Here is a 17,857-nt window from a genome sequence, read left to right as displayed (position 1 = left end):
TTATTTATCTTCTATAATTGAAATTTTGTTGCCTTCAGTGGAGCTCAGAGCCAGCAGTGGGAAGCTTGGCTTCCTCCATCACTGGAGCAACCAAGCCTCGTGCTCCGTCAAGCTTCGTGTCTTCCGGCCGCCATCTTGGTTGGGTTAATTTGCATATAGTTGCTCTGATTGGCTGGTGGGCGTAGCTAAAGGCGTAGTGAAGGTATGGTCAATTTGCATATTTGTCTTTTATTAGATTAGATATAGATAGATATACACTGAGTGGCCAGATTATTATGACCACCTGACGTTTGTAGGCAAATTAGCTATAATTTCACGCTGAAGTTGCTAGAGGGCCAGAACATTATAAATAGGGAAACAGGTTGTTTACCACGACAGTAGAAGTGATTTTTTTCTGAAGATATGAGTAAACAACGCGATTTAACAGCCTTTGAACGTGGGATATATTTGAACATGAGTGGCCAGATTATTATGACCACCTGACGTTTGTAGGCAAATTAGCTGGACACTGCATTGTATGGGATATGGAAGCCGAAGGCCTGTTCGAACTCCTTTGCTCTTGCAGTTACCAAGATAAAACATCTCCAATTCGCACAGGAACACAAGGATTGGACAGTCAAGCATTGGAAAAAAGTCATGTGGTCCGATGAATCACGTTTCCAGTTGCATCATGCAGATGCCAGAGTGAGAATTTGGCGGAAACAGCATGAAAGCATGCAATGCCCACATGCATGAGTACAACCCTTCAAGCTGGTGGAGGCAGTGTTATGGTTTGGGGCATATTTTCCTGGAATAATTTGGGCCCTTTAATTCGTGTGGAACAACGTCTGAATTGCACAACTTACCTGAGTATGGTTGCTGATCAAGTTCATCCTATCATGTTGATGGCGTATCCCAATGAAGATGGCTTCTTCCAACAAGACAATGTGCCATGCCACGGTGCTCGTATTGTGCAGGAGTGCTTTCAAGAACATGAGGGAGACTTTACCTTGCTTAAGTAGCCCCCACAATCACCAGATCTCAATCCAATTGAGCATTTGTGGGACGAAGTTAAAAGAGCCATCAGGCAGCTGGTTCCACAACCATCAAATCTCACAGAACTGGACAGTGCTATTCATCAGGCATGGTATCAGATTCCTCGCATCACCTTTCAACATCTCGTGGAGTCAATGCCAAGAAGAATCGAAGAATCGTCGCAGTATTGAAGGCAAAAGGTGGCCCAATGAAGTACTGATGGGGTGGTCATAATAATCTGGCCACTCACGTTCAAATATATCCCACGTTCAAAGGCTGTTAAATCGCGTTGTTTACTCATATCTTCAGAAAAAAAATCACTTCTACTGTCATGGTTAACAACCTGCTTCCCTATTTAGCAACTTCAGCGTGAAATTATAGCTAATTTGCCTACAAATGTCAGGTGGTCATAATAATCTGGCCACTCAGTACATATTTAAATTGGAAAAAGAATATTAAGACCTACAGTAGGAATCAGACTGACAAAAATAAGACAGAGCCCGGCTGCTGTGACTCATTGATTGAGCGTTGACCTATGAACAAGGAAGTCACGGTGGTTCCATTGCTATATAGGGCATATACCCAGGTTTCAGGCTTGATCCCCAGTGTGGGTTGTGCAGGAGGCAATAGATCAATGATTCTCTCTCATCACTCTGTTTCTATCTCTCTAGCTCTCTCTCCCATCCTCTCTGAAATCAATACAAATATATTTTTACAAAATAAGATAGAATTATATTAAAAATGACAAAATCTTAACACAGAGATGTCAAATTATTTGCCCCAAATCACACAATTAAGTCCACTGTTGACTAGTGAACCAACATTTATTCTCTAGCCTCTCAAACAAAACAATCCCACATAGCTTGACATTAGTACCTTCACTGAATAAATGCCAACTATCCTATGCCAATCATTCTTATCACATTCCTCTTGCTATTATTGAGAGATGTTGTTTTGACCAATAACATCTGAGAAAAGATCTACTAGAGCCACTTCAAGGAAGAAAAGTCTCCATACTTTTAAGGAGAAACAAAAAGACACAGCATCATCCTGCCTTTAGAAATTACTTTTTATTGTATACTAGAGGCCCTGCGTGCACGAAAACATGCGCAAGTAGCTCGCTCCCACTTGCCTCAGCTGACCGCCCCACCCATCGCCGCTAGTAGCTCACTGCCCTGCCTTCTGTTGCTCATAGCTCTCCACCGCTAGTAGCTCGCTCCCCGCCTCGCCTACTGCAAGAGCTGCTGCTCGTTTGGTTGTGATGGCGTTACAGCATCACTGCCATAGGCCTTTAATATAAGAGATAATTATTGTTTCAATACTAGAAATTGCTAAAGCCATTTTGCAATTATAAAAGAAATCAGTGTTATGCTAAGGGAAGCAGAACAGCAAACCCAGGTTCCTTACATCTTGGTGACATACATTACTGCGTCACTGAATCAAACTATCATGGAGTCTACCATCTCTGGACTTTGTATATTATGAGAAAATAAATCTTTATGTTTAAGCCAAAATCAATTTTCATTTTCTTTTACTTACAGCTGAAGGCATCCTGAGTCAATATTCTATCTCAAAATATATGTTTAAATATGCTGACCTTTTACACAAACACCTCAAAATAAATGTGAAATAGAAGATCTAGGGGGGGAAAAATGACAATGCCAAGAGCAATGGAGCTCTATGAGGAACTTATCTGCAAAAGCAGAGATGACTCATCGAAGTATTTATAATGGGCGCAAAAGTAGTAAATAGTGGTTTAGAACACAGGCTCTGGGTTCAATCTTGAACTTTGCTAGAGCTGTCTGTGTAACTTTGGTAAAGTAATGTAACTTCTCTATGGTTCAATTTATCATGAGACTAATGGGATCATAACATCTTCCTTTTAGGAATGTTTAAGGATGATAGATAATGCATGTGGAAGGCTTAGCAGTTTCTGACACAGATCAAATGCTCATAAATGTTATTTGTTGTTTTTATTCTTTATACTTAATGTTTTATATTTTATAGACTATTTTCTTAAGTATCATTATATTTGATCCTCATAACAACATAGTGAGCTATGTTATATATTCCCATATTACAGTGAGGAAATAGCCTCAGAGAGGTTGCATTTAATAGTCAAGATCTGAACCTGGTATTCTTATCTATCATAACTAAAGTGTAATATGCTAATTAGACCGGACGTCCTTCTGGATGACCTTCCAGACGAAGCCGGGGCTGCGAGGGAAGCCCGGGTTCCGGATGCCTGCCTGCAGCCGGAGGGAACCCCAGGTCCTGGGTGCCAGAGGAAAACCCGGGTCCTGGGAGCTAGAGGGAAGCCAGTGCCGGCAGCCGGGAAAAGGAAGGCCTTCTCTTGCATGAATTTCGTGCATCGGGCCTCTAGTTGTCAAATAAAGAACCAGAGAATCTTAGGTATAAAATAAAACCACAACTACAAATCTAGAAAGTTAGAAACTGAGGGGGAAAGTTGTTTTAGAATGTGGAAAATTGCTAATGGTCTTAAGAACAGTGCTAGGTAAGAAAAAGCACTATGTCAATGGATAGTTAAAAAGCAAAAGTTTACTCACAATAACAGGACTTTAGGGTCTAACTCACCAAGTGAAGTGATGGCTTAACAAGTCAATAGGTGAATTCTGAGTAATTCAAACTAAATCTACACTTTAAATGTAATAACATGGAATTGGAGAGTAAAAGCACCATATACTCTATTGTAAATTCATGAAACCTTTTCATTAAACAGTCACAAATATTTCAGTAGCTGAAAACTCTTGCCACCCCTAAAATACATGCTTTCTGTTAGATAGTAGTATAAGTGCAGATTTAAATCTAAACCTATAAAGGTTTAAGACTATGTCATGGAAAGATCCACATATACTGAATGGTAAGATAAAACTAACAACAATGTTTTTAACATATCAGCTTCACTTTCAAGTATGAGAAGAATTTGCAGTAATGACCCATGAGCAAGCAAAATAAAAGTAATTTTGAGAAAAATTCTCACCACCCCACATGGAGACCTGATTGCAGTTGTGTTACTCTGCGTCTTCATGAACAGAACATGTTTTCGTGATTTGACAGATGGAAAGAAGAAAGGCGGGGGAGGCTAACCCCAGTAAAAGAGGGTTTATATAGTTCTTTTGAGAATGTGTATATTATACACAATTATTTTATTAAATTTTTAGCACCACTGTTTTCACTCTGGTATATTAAATACTATGAACTTGCTTTTCGTTGCTTGTGTGTTGTTGTTTTCTTGTTGTTTTTTCAGTTTGATATAGTTTCTGGACTTAAGCACTTTATCATACCCCACAAATTTGTTTTAGTGAAATTTCTAAAAGGTAAATTTATCCAAGGCTCCTCTCTTGCAAAGAATTATTTAGCCACCTTTCTTTGTTTTCTAAATGTAGCAAGAAAAGTGGTCACTTTTTCTTTTTACTGGAAAGCCAAATTGAAGAGAAGAAAATCAGATTTGTTTTGCCTATAAAGCCCAACCTATATAATAAAACCCTAATATACAAATCAACCAAACAGCGAAATAACCAGTCGCTATGACGTGCACTGAACACCAGGGGGGCAGATGCTCAATGCAGGAAGTCAGTACGCCCCCATAGGGGGAGCGCCGCTCAGCCAAAAGCCTAGGTCACTGTTCCTTAGCACTGCCGCGGAGACGGGAGAGGCTCCCGCCACCACTGCTGTGCTTGCCAGCCACGAGCTCGGCTTTTTATTTCAGGCGGGCTGTAAGGAGCAAGGGGTTCCGGTCTACGAGAGGGCCTAAGCCGGCAGTCGGACATCCCCTGAGTGGTCCCCGACTGCGAGAGGGCGCAGGCCAGGCTGAGGCGCCTCCTCCCCGCCCCCTGCCAGTGCATAAAATTTCATGCACCGGGCCTCTAGTGTGGAAATAAAACAGGTAATAGTGGTACACCAACTGACTACTCTAGATAGCCATTCCCAGGTAACAGTTTCACAAAAAAAGTTGGAGATTATACAAAAACAGAGGAAAAGCTCTATTTTTATGCCTTCACTCCCAAATATATACTATCTCTAGAAACATTATTTATACATATCCTCATATTAGGCAAATGTTATTTTTAAAAGAGGAAAACTACTAAAGGCTTTATTTAATACAAACCTGATTTTACCTTCTTTTTCAGTTTAAATAGTTTATCTCCACTAAACCATGCAAAGAACACATATATTTGTGACAATCAGTATAATAAATAGCCCTGGCTGCATGGCTCAGTTGGCTGGAGTGTCATCCCAAGCACCAAAAAGGTTGTAGTCTGGGTGCATACAGGAGGCAACTGATCAATGGTTGTCTCTCACATCGATATTTCTCTGTCTCTCCCCCTTCCAATCTCTAAAACATATCCTCAAGTATTTTTTACAAGCAAATCCTAGTCTCAGTTCAAAGTGAAGTTATTTTTTTCTGGGCAATTAGTAACACTTTTATAAGTATCAAGGCACCATGTGTGCAAAAACATCAGTTAAAAACTTAGGAATATGAACAACTTAGCAGTGGAGGCAGGCCACTAAATGCCAGTTGTTAAACTTGTGTGCTGAAATAGGACAGTATACATGTTAGGTACACCAATAAAATATTTATTAAATTCTGACACACATGTAGCAAGAAAAGTGGTCACTTTTTCTTTTTATTGGAAAGTCAAATTGTAACAGGAAAACTATATACTCTTATTCTCACTTGCTTTTTCATATTCAGATGAACTGTCCAACCCTACAGGACCCCTCATTGTTTCACACTGTACATGACTTTCAGCTGAAGATAATTTCCATAAACATTCATGATGCAATTCCCAGGAGCTGATTCATCTTCCAAAGGGGGTCTTATCAACACTTTAATCTGATAATCCATTAGGATCACAGTAGAGTATTTTATAACAGGCAGTCATAATTCTTTAAAACTTCTCTATTAATATATTTCAACAAGCAAGTAATATAAAATTAAAACCTTGTAATCTTTTCTCTAATGACATTTTAAAAATATTAAAAATAGGTCCTCTGCAGCCTTTTAATTATAAAAGAAACCTCCCAAAGACATTAATAAGCAGAAATAAGAGAGACAGTTTAAAAATGCTCTTAGGGATTCTAATCTAAATGTAACACCATTCTCTTTGGAGATCAAAGCTTTTACTAAAATATAATGAATCAGGGAAATGAAACCTATACCAACAGTGTTATAATATATGTTTTTCCTTTCCTGTTCTCTTCTTTTTCTAAAATAAGACCTCTCTATCCAAGGTCAAAGTTCAATAAAATAAGTGCATTCTTTCTGACAGTATTTAAAAATACATTGAGCATTTTTCTGATCAAAAACATTCTCTTCTCTTGGTTTATATAACTCTTCCCACTTTCACCTTTATTTTCCTGTTTCCTCGTATGTCTATTTCTTTCTTTCGAGTGGGAAAATTATAAAAACTTTAAACAGAGAAAAATGATTACTGGATTTCCTTTCCCTGTCTGGAGGTCTGGAGCACTCCCAGTGTTTCCTGTTTCTAGAGATATCTTTGCCTTTCTTTGTCTCTATTTTCCAATTCTGTTAAAAAAAAAAACAACAACAGAAGTTAACTTGTGGAGGACTGATGGTGAGTGGAGATCCCTGGCCATAGAAATACCTGTCAAGTGAAGATGCAACTAATTACCATGCAGTAGAAGTGACCAGTTTTGCATTTTTTGGCATTCATGTACGTTCTGTGGAATTCACTTTGAACTGGTTTTCCCATTAACTAATGAACTAATGAAAGCTCTGACACATGGTTCATTTTATATATGTATGAATCATGTCTTTACCTTTTCAAAAACTATCCTTTAATTAGCTGATGGCTGAGTTACTATTACTCAAACTTAAGAAACAGCTCAAAATAAATATCATTGCTAATTTTATCACGATTTAAGCTCTCTTTGAATTACAATACATAATATTCTCTTAAGATTTAAATACAATTTATTATCCTAACATCTTAATAGTCATTAAAAAAGAGTTTCTTTTTGTAAATGGTAGAAAACTGAATAGAGTAGTACATGAAGAGCAAAAAATCGTGGTAATAATGACTAACATTTATGAAACACTTGCTATGAGCGAGACACCATTCTAAGGCACTATTCACTCACTGACTCCTCACAAGCACCTTATAACACAGGCACTCCAACTAAAGCAAAAAGAAGTTAAATAACCTGCTCAAAGCATACTGCCAATAAGTGCTAGAGCTATGATTTAAACTGAGTGAGTTTGTCTCCAGACTAAATGGGACTACCTCTCAAAGAAAAGAAAAATTTTAAAGAGCTGAGTACTTTTAGTGCCATTATTCCTGGCACTAAATTATCAAAGGAATGTGTATTATTTTTCTGAAACCCGTTTTTTTAAAATGCTATTAGAGTTTGGCCAGTTTGGCTCAGGGGTTGAGCATCAACCTATGAACCAAGAGATCATGGTTCGATTCCTGGTCAGGGCACATGCCTGGGTTTTAGGCTCGATCACCAGTGTGGGACATGCAGGAGGGGCTGATCAATGATTCTCTCTCATCACTGATATTTCTATCTCTCTCTCCCTCTCCTTTCCTCTCTGTTATCAATAAAAATATACATATTTTTAAAAATACTATTGGAGAGAGTTCAAGCCAAACATCTTCATGGGTAACAGCAATAACAGGAACAATAGCCGAAACCGGTTTGGCTCAGTGGATAGAGCGTCGGCCTGCGGACTGAAGGGTCCCAGGTTCGATTCCGGTCAAGGGCATGTACCTGGGTTGCGGGCACAATCCCCAGTGGGAGATGTGCAGGAGGCAGCTGATCGATGTTTCTCTCTCATCGATGTTTCTAACTCTCTATCTCTCTCCCTTCCTCTCTGTAAAAAATCAATAAAATATATTTAAAAAAATAAAAAAAAATAAAAAAATAACAGGAACAATAAAGACAAAAGGTAAGAGGACATGAGAGAGTAAAAAGATCAAAAGAGGGGATAGGTTTTATGCCAAACTAAAATTTAAAGAAATTCATTTTATGATAGTAAACATCTAATTTGAACCTAACTTTGAGAGTTTTGTCTTACAGTTGTACAAAATTCATACGATATTCTTATACTCCTGTGCCCATATATAAAAATGGATCTTTATGAAAGAACAATCAAAAGGGCCCTCCTGCTCTACACTTCTTTTGTGGTAGACCTTGGAATGAAATTAACTGGCTTTTGAGAGTATTGAAGCAGGCCATTAAAAGTTTTATAATAAACTACAAAATCTATTCATGTTTGAACTGTGCTCAAATAAATATCTAGCAATTAGCATTGTTTTCTGGACTTTCTTGATTCTTAAACTCTTAACTTATAGAGCACTGAAATCCTTAAAACAGCTCCAGAATGACCCATACAGCCAAAGAGTTTCAAAGATGTGACCTAGAACAGCCCAAGCTCACTCAATGCTGTTACACCCCAGGATGGTTCAACACATGATAATGTCCCAAGACAAACACTTAATGCCTTCTTCTCAGCTAGGGGTAAACCCCAGCAGGTGAAAAAGAAGCTTGGTATTTGAATTACTAATGATGTTCAAGTGTAGGCTTCAAAGTTAAATATATAGATTAGTGGAGAATTTTCTTCATTCATAGAAAAACCTAAAATAGAGCTATGGTTAAAATGTTAACAACGAATCTGTCACCTTCAGTGAGTGTTTATAGAGAAACACACTGTACATCACTTCATAAGCAGAATCACTAAGACGAGAAAATAAGACACAATTAGGGTGTTAGAAGAAGTGATTAAGTAAGATTTAAGGATAAAGGTACTAATTATAAAAGTTACTAAAAACATTCTAGGGATTAAGAAAATTCTAGATTTGATTACAAGACATCTTGAAAGAGATCACCTGCCACAATTCTAGTGAAGTAAGTCTAAATTAAGTATGAATTATAGGCAAAGGTTTAAAACAAAATGAAAGACTACAATGGGCTTAATTACTCTAAAAATTTTCCCAAAATACCAAGCACATGGAAAATCTTTTATTTCAAGTACCATCTAAATATTTAAACTTACCAACTCCAGAAAATGCATTAATTCTCTTATTATTGAAAGTACTAGTTATGCAAATAACAAGTGCTATGGAACTGTAAACTGTGCAGCTACTATGAAAAACAGTATATGCATTCCAATGTTTATTGCAGCATTATTGACAAAAGCCAAGATATAAAAGTAACCTAAGTGTCCATCAATGGACAGTGGATAAAGGAGATATGGTGTATATATACATACACATACACAATGGAGCCCTGGCCGGGTGGCTGAGTTGGTTGAAGCATTGGCCCATACACTAAAAGGCTGCAGGTTCCATCCCAGTTGAGGTGCATATGTGAAGCAACTGATCAATGTTTCTCCCTCACATCAATGTTTCTTTTTCTCTCTCCCTCCCTTCCTCTCTCTCTCTAAAATAAATAAACATATTCTTGGGTGAGGATTTAAAAAAATGGAATATTACTCAGCCATAAAAAAGAATGAGTCTTGCCACTTGTAACAACATAGATAGACCTAGAAGGTACTACGCTAAGTGAAAAAGCCAGACAGAGAAAGACAAATAGCTTTCATCTATGTGTGGACTCTAAAAACTAAATAAACAAAATAGAACAGACACATAGATACAAAGAACAAACTGATGGTTGTCAGAGGGGAGAAGACTGGGGATATGTGCAGAAAACGTGAAGTGATTAAGAGGTATACAAAGTTTCAGTTACAAAATAAATAAATCATAGGATGTAATGTACAGCATAGGGAATACAGAGAACATCAAAATAACATTGTATGGTGACAGAAGGTTACTAGACTTGTCACGGTAATCACTTTGCAAGTATATATAGATATCAAATCACTATGTTGTAACTTGAAACTAATATAATACTGTATGTCAACTATACTTTGATTTCTTAAGTATTAGAGATTAAAAATAAGTATTAGTGATTAAAATATATTTTTCTTCTTCACAAAATGTAAATTAAAAAACTAAAGAGAGAAGTTGTTTGTGTCAAAAGTTTTCAATAATGGGAACTTCATTGGCAGCAAAGTTGACCAGGCTTCAGAAATAACCTGATGTTTCCAGAGTTTGACTAAGTATATAAAACTTCTTACCAACTGAAAAAAACAAAAACAAAAAAAACAAAAAAAAAACTGAAGGGAAAAGGGTACTCACTTTTCAATCTCAATGCCAAGTGGATTAGCAGGACGTAGGGACAAGGGAGGAATTCCTTTATTCCTGTCGGTACGCATATCATAATAATTCATTTCATCAACCCACACAGCAGACTGGTCCAAAATACCTACCAAAATGAGGAGTACATCCTTAGTAAAATACAGACACCTCCAGGTACTTTCTACGTTTTTGCAAACTGCTTTAGTTTTTAAGGATCTAAGGTAATTTTTACGAGATTTGAGGATAAAGAGGCTCTAATTTTTTTTTTTAATGTCTGGTGGCTTAATTAAAAACACTAAAGTCCAAAAAATAAAATCAAACACTAAAATCTATTTTTAAAATGACAAAAATAATACCTCTTGGCAAATGGTTTTGTTGTACATTACTCAATAGAAAAGACAAATTAAGCCTCTGATAAAAAGTTCTGCTAAATTAATGTATTTTACCAAAAAAAAGTACATTTAATTTGGTAAATTCTACAATATATACAACAATTCCTTATATAAAGAAACTACTCAAAACACCTTCCAAGGAATACATAGCTTGTGTAATGGAACTGACTCAGATTTAGAAACTATGACTGAGCAGCATCTGTGAAAAAAATATGACCTCTGAAAATAGTTTTGTATCCTCTTCTGGGCTCTTTGTCATTCATCTTGGCATATAACTTACTAGTTTACCACCTCAGGACCTGGGTTACAAGAGAAAATGGGCAAAGTGCCAGTGAGCAGAGAGGAGCGGCTGAGGGCTGAGAAGGCTTCATGAAGGAAGGATATTTGATGCCAGGCAACTTCTAGATGTATGACCCTTTGTGATCCACTAATTTTATCAGTACCCACATTTCTTCCACAATCCAACAGGAGACTCTATGAGAGGTTATACTCAAGTCCAGATACTTCAAGTTCAGTTAGATAAGCCTTTATTGAGCCTACACTATGCTAGGCTCTGACAAGAAAAATCAGAATAAAATTAGTAATTTCAATAAGTTTTCTTTGTCTGCTGTATAAAAATCACATAAAATGATGCTGGATTCTGTCAAAATGTTTAAAGTTCCTCATTTAACTTCACAGTTCCATTTTTAAAAATGTAATAGAAAAATGATTAAATAAAAACAGTGATATTATACATATATTAGAGACTCAGTGCATGAAATTCGTGCACATGGGTGGGGGGTGTCCCCTCAGCTCAGCCTGCACCCTCTCCAATACATGCCCCCTCGGGGGATGTCCAACATCCCTCTCACAATCCTGGCCCCCAGGGATCAGGCCTAAACCGACAGTCGGACATCCCTCTCACAATCCTGGCCCGCTGGCTCCTAATCGCTCCCCTCACTGACTGTGTGCCGGCCTAGTCACCCCTAACTGCCCCCCGCTGCCAGCCAGGTTGCCCCCAACTGCCCCCTCCCTGCCATCCTAGTCACTCCTTACTGCTCCCTTGCTGGCCTCCAACTGCCCCCTCCCTGCCATCCTAGTCACTCCTTACTGCTCCCTTGCTGGCCTGGTCACCCCTTACTGGCCCCCCTGCCAGCCTGGTTGCCCCAACTGCCCCCCTCTGCCGCCCTGGTCGCCCCTAACTGCTCCCCCTGCCAGCCTAGTCACCCACAACTGCACCCCCCCATACCGACCTGGTCACCCCTAACTTCCCCCCCACCAACCTGGTCACCTCTTACTGCCCCCCTCTGCTGGCCTGGTCACCCCCAACTGTCGCCCCCAACTGCCCCCCTGCTGGCCTGGTCGCCCCTAACTGCCCCCCTGCCGGCTGAGTCACCCTTCACGGAACCCCCGCCAGCCTGGTCGCCCCATGCAGTCTGCTTGTTCAGTCGTCCCTCACTAACACCCCTGCCAGCCTGATCGCCCCACGCAGCCTGCTTGTTCAGTCGTTTGGTGGTCCCTCACTAACTTCCCTGTCGGCCTGGTCATAGGCAGCCATACTGTGAGGGCGTGAGGGTTAATTTGCATATTACCTCTTTATTATATAGGATATACATATGTATGCATGTACATATATAAATTCCATTTTCAATTTCCCCTAAATTCCTTAAATTTCTATTTATAAAAAATATCTAGGAATTTAAGGAAGATATTGCTGCAGAAAAACTCTATACCCTCAGATAGAAAACAAAAACAATTTATAAAATTATTTACTTTTCTATACCAAAAGTACAGCCTGAGTTTAATTTAATTGCACCGCTGATATTCCTACATTATACAAATACTAGAGGCCCAGTGCACAGATTCATGCACCGGTGGGGTCCCTCGGCCTGGCCTGCGGGGACTGTCTGAAACTGGCAGTCCTACATCCCCTGAGGGATGTACTAGTGTGCAAAGCGGCAGCCAGCCAGGGAAGAGCCCGAGCCAGGCTGGGCGCAGCGCCGCTCCTGCTCATCCCAGCCCCACTGCGCCTGCCGCTGCCATCGCTCTGTAGACTTGCTGCCACTCCACTGAGGTCTCCGTGTGCCCGCCCTAGGGCGATACCCATGCACCCATGAGTGAAAAGCGGCCACAGGCTCGCACCCAGTCAGTCCCAATCCTGGTCCATATGGGGGAGGGGCATGTAGGAGGAGTGTCCTTGGGAGAGGCTCGCACTGCCGCAGCGGCGCTCACCAGCCATGAGCCCAGGGTCTGGTGCCTGTTGGTCAGCTGAGCGGAGCTCCCACTGTGGGAGAGCACTCACCACCAGGGGGAAGCTTCTGCATTGAGCGCCTGCCCGCTGGTAGTCAGTGCATGTCATAGCTACGGGTCGAGCGGTCGCTTAGGCTTTTATCTATATACTAGAGGCCCGAGGCACTAAATAAGTGCAAGAGTAGGCCTTCCTTACCTGGCTACCATTACCGGCTTCCCTCTGGCAACCGGGACCCAGGCTTCTCTCCAGCACCTGGGACCTGGGCTTCCCTCGCAGCCCCGGCTTCATCTGGAAGGACGCCTGGTCTAATTAGCATATTATGCTTTTATTATTATAGATATAAAAGGCTAATATGCAAAGTGTCCACTCAGGAGTTCGACCAGGAGACGGGGAGTTCGTTCACTTGCTATGACGTGCACTGACCACTAGGGGGTGGCGCAGAATGAAGGAAGGCCCTGGCCGGCAGCTGGAAAGCCCCAATCAGCCCTGATCACCAGCCAGGCCTAGGGAACCTACCCGTGAGCAAATTTCGTGCACCGGGCCTGTAGTATATATAGATTAATTAAGTACTAACCAAGTGCAAGATAGTATAGAACCAAAAAAAAATAAATATGACATTATTATTTTAAGAGAGGGATGGCCATGCTTAGCAATAGCTATGAGAAAAATAAAAAGTATTGGTTAGCAGCACGGCAGCCAATACATGACGGTCAAGGTCTCTCCCCTTAAAGTTATAAATTGGACAGCTATAATTCAACAAAGGATTGATTCCCTGATAACACAGAAACACATTGTGCACTGAGACATCTAAAGGGTGCATCTCAGTTAACAATGGAGACAGGAGAGGGAGGGGACAAGACAGAGATGTAAGTTCTGGGCACTACTTGTGGAGGCTTCTTGATAGTGAAGGGATGAAGTACTATCACCACTGGACAAAAAGGAAGGGCAGACACAGCAATGGGGCCTCAGTGGCTGACAGACATTGAGGCTGGGCCCAGAGTCAGGGGCAGAGAAATTGTGCAAAGTCAAAGAACACCACAGCCAGCCAGTACCAGACAAAGGATTTCTCATATGCGGGAACCTGCCCACACCTGTGGCCTGCCTGACAGGCAGAAATCCTTACTTGGAAGATCTTTAAAGGGCTGAAAAAACTTCCAGAGTAAGTGGTCTGTACTCATTGTAGCTAATTACACAAGGAAGAGCAGAACCTTGGATTCATGAAACCACTTCCCCACCAAACCCTGTTGCACCCATCTCTATACAACTAGGTCCTAGGTTGAGGCAGCTGGGGTCAACTCAGACAGAACAGCTTGACTGGCAGCTTCTGGCTACCTGAATGAAGCACTGAGAACATTCAGAAGACCCACAGCCCACCACTTTGAATCCATGGGAGTGTTGCCCCAAGACTCAGGTTGGGCAAGGTTACCCCACCTCCTCAAGAAATACCAGGAATATTCCATGGCCCAGGCTATAATGCTGCACAAAGATCCTAGAAGCCCCAGCAGTGCAAAGAAAACTTGTGCTTTAGCACCACCTACTGTAAAACAAAAGAAAGAAATCTACTTATCAACCTGCTAAACACTGATGTCAAATACTTTTTTAAAAAGTTTTCATTCCCACAAATGCGCAGGCAGAGAAATAATCCATCAAGTACAATGAATAACCAAGGTAACAAGGGAGGTCAGAAAGAAAATTAAAAATCTCCAGAAAATAAACTTAAGACAGGAAACACTGTGATTTAAATAACAGAGAATTCAAGATTGCAGTTCTAAAAGAACTCAAGGATAAGAAAACTCAGAAAAGCAATTCAGTGATCTCAGAAATAAAATATATGAACAAAAGAAATATTCACCAAAGAGACTGAAACTAAAAGAGAACAAAACATAAATTCTGCAGCTGAAGAAATCATAAAAACAAAGAATAATGAACTAGCAAGGTTAGGCAATAGAGCTGACCAGACAGAGGAGTGAATTACTGATATAGAAAACAGTAATCTAGAGACCTGGACAGGTGTGGAAGGACACACTTAACATTGAATCTGAGGGGCCCTTTATTTCTTGTGGGAACATGTGTTGGTGAGCAGAAAGGGGGCTAGACAGTAGGTTCAGGAGGGAGATCAGCCCTTCCCACCTGGAACACAGGGGAGTTCCCTCTATCCTACCGGCAAAACAGGTACTTCTGACCCAATCTGCAGCAAGGGGGAACAGACCAAGGAAGGAAATCTGTGCCCCTTCAATTGACAGAGAGGAGGTGCCAGCAAACCAGACAGAGCAGAGGCATTAGAAAGAGAGGAAGTGCCCAGTACTCCGTCCTACAAGGTACTGGTACCACCTCCAACACAAGTCCAGCCAAGACGAGGATACCTCCACAGAGCCCAGCTCCGTGGGGAAAGGGAGTATAGTTCAGAGCAGGGACAATTAAGGCATATGATTGGAGGCAGACCCAGCCTCTGGGCTAATGAGTCACTGCCCACTGGACTACTAGGGGCTTCAAACTTCAGACCTCAATCAGGTTGCCCAGGGCCAGAAAGGGACAGTGACCTACACCATAGGGACCAGGTTAGACACACCAAGGGACCAGATTCAATATCACAGCAGTGTGTGAATGTGTGTGGTTTTGTTTTTCGGTTTGTAAGTGGACTTTTTGTTTTTTGTTTGTTCCATATTTTAATTCTTCTTTTTTTCTTGCATATCTCTAATTTCTCTCTTCCCTTTGATTCTATTATACTTTTGTCTATTCTTATTGTTATTAATTTTTCTTCATTTTTCTCTCTTTTCTCATTTTTTCCCATTTTACTTTTTTGGATCTATATCTTATATCCATTATCACTACATTTTAAATTCATTATTATTATTTCATTTATTCTCTGTTTCCATTCTTTTTCCCTCCTATACTACTTCTTTAAGCTTTCTCTTTGCTTCCATATAGCCATATTTTTTTTTGTCTTCTTTCTTTCTCTTTCTTCATATCCCTTCTGAATCTTTGGGTCACGTGTCTTTTAATATTATTTTTATTTTTTCTTTGTTTTGCTTTCTCTTCTTTTTCCTTTTTAGTCTTTCCTGTTGTTGATACACTGAATAATTTGATTTTTGTGGTATTTTCGGTTTTCCTGATGTGTCTTATTCTGTTCTGTTGTCACCTGTATAACAAACAGCTGGCACAACAATGTTGGGGTCGAACCTCACTGGCAACAGGTCAGAGGGGAGATCCCTCCCACAAATGGTACATCAACAATCAAGTCCCAGTTACAACAGGAGAGCCCAAATAACACACACAAGGAGCATTCCTTCAGAGCATCCAGGTGAACCAAGAGACTACACCACTGGATTCCTCAAGACACTTTCTACATAATGCTATCCCAAAAAGACTGGGAAGCATTAACAGTTTTATCTAATACTTAGAAACAAATGCAAAAGGACAGCAAAAATAAGGAAACAAAGAAACAACCCCCCAAATGAAGGAAAAGAAGTAATATCCAGAAAAAGAACTAAATGAGATGGAGGCAAGGAACCTATCAGACATAGAGTTCAAAGCAATGTTTATAAAAAAAACTAGAAGCCCGGTGCACAAAAATTTGTCCGCTCTGGCGGGGGGTGGGGGGGTGTCCCTCAGCCCAGCCTGTGCCCTCTCGAAGTCTGGGACCCTTGGGGGATGACCACCTGCTGGCTTAGGCCCACTCCCTGGGGGATCGGGCCTAAGCTGGCAGTAAGACATCCCTCTGGCAGCCCGGGAGCCCTTGGGGGATATCCACTTGCCAGCAGGGACCAGGCCTAAGCTGCAGTCGGACATCCTTAGCACTGCTGAGGAGGCGAGAGAGGCTCCCACCACCACCACTGTACTGGCAGCTGTCAGCCTGGCTTGTGGCTGAGCAGAGCTCCCCCTGTGGGAGCACGCTGACCACCAGGGGGCAGCTCCTGCATTGAGCATCTGCCTCCTGGTGGTCAGTGAGTGTCATAGTGACCAGTCATTCCCAGTCTTTCTGCTGTTAGGGTCAATTTGCATATTACCCTTTTATTATATAGGAGTGCCTGCCCAGCCCTGGTGAGGAGCTGATGGCTGTTTTCATGCTGGCCCAGCCCCTTCAGGGTGGGGGTCCCGCTGGGGTGCTTGGCCTGCCTGGGTGAGGAGCTGATGGCTGTTTGCAGGCTGGCCACAGCCCCTTCAGTATGGGGTCCCCACTGGGGTTCATGGCCATCCTGGGTAAGGGGCTGAGGACCGTTTGCAGGCTGGCCACAGCCCCTTCAGGGTGCGGGGGGATCCTGCTGAGGTGCCTGGCCAGTCTGAGTGAGGGGCTGAGGGCCGTTTTCAGGCTGGCTAAGCCCCCCAGCGGGGACCCTCACCCCATGAGGGTGTGGCCAGCCTGGGTGAGGGGCTGATGGCTGTTTGAAGGCTGGCCACAACCCCCAGCCACCCAAGCTCCCAGTGGAGGCTGGCTGGAAGCAGGTACCTGGGATTTATTTGTCTTCTATAATTGAAACTTTGTTGCCATGAGCGGAGGCCTCAGCCGGCTCAGGGCTGGCGGGAAGCTTGGCTTCCTCCATCGCCCGGACAACCAAGCCACCTGCTTGCTCCAGCTCCTTGGCTGTCGGCCGCCATCTTGGTTGGGTTAATTTGCATATAGTCACTCTGATTGGCTGGTGGGCGTGGCTTAGGGCATAGCGAAGGTATGGCCAATTAGCATCTTTGTATTTTATTAGTGTAGATGCTTAAAGAATTTATTACAAATTACAAAAGCATGAAAAAGGAACTAGAGGCCATGAACAAGAACCAGACAGAAATGAAAAATGATATATCTGACAACAAGAATACACTGAAAGAAATTAAAAGTAGATTGGATGAAGCAGAGAACTGAATCAGCAATTTGAAAGACAAGGTAGCAATAAATACACAATTACAGCAGACAATAGAAAAAAAAAGAATTAAAAAGCAGGAAGATAGCTTAAAGGATCTCTGGGATAACATGATATGTAACAACAACTGCATTATAGGAATACCAGAAGGAAAAGAAGAAGAGCAAGGTACAGAGAACATGTTTA

At 41.3% G+C, this 17,857-nt stretch overlaps 1 protein-coding gene across 11 annotated transcripts in view; it reads right to left on the bottom strand.

Annotated features, from left to right (window-relative positions):
* EXOC2 (exocyst complex component 2) overlaps window positions 1-17,857 on the bottom strand; it is a 237,385-nt gene that overhangs the window by 166,099 nt on the left and 53,429 nt on the right. For 10 of the 11 annotated variants that reach the window (XR_002828487.1, XR_002828488.1, XM_023751403.1 and 7 more), the window contains exon 4: window positions 10,200-10,326. The exons of the other annotated variant lie outside the window; for it this stretch is intronic. Coding sequence is in view for 8 of the 10 variants with exons in the window: in XM_023751403.1 (XP_023607171.1) it covers window positions 10,200-10,326 (127 nt within the window). In the remaining 2 variants the exon portion in view is untranslated. The remainder of the gene's footprint in view (window positions 1-10,199; window positions 10,327-17,857) is intronic. 11 annotated transcript variants of the gene reach the window in all.

Source organism: Myotis lucifugus, unplaced genomic scaffold, assembly GCF_000147115.1.
Source record: "Myotis lucifugus unplaced genomic scaffold, Myoluc2.0 scaffold_21, whole genome shotgun sequence".
NCBI classification, from domain to species: domain Eukaryota; kingdom Metazoa; phylum Chordata; class Mammalia; order Chiroptera; family Vespertilionidae; genus Myotis; species Myotis lucifugus.
This window is presented reverse-complemented; position numbering and strand designations above follow the sequence as displayed.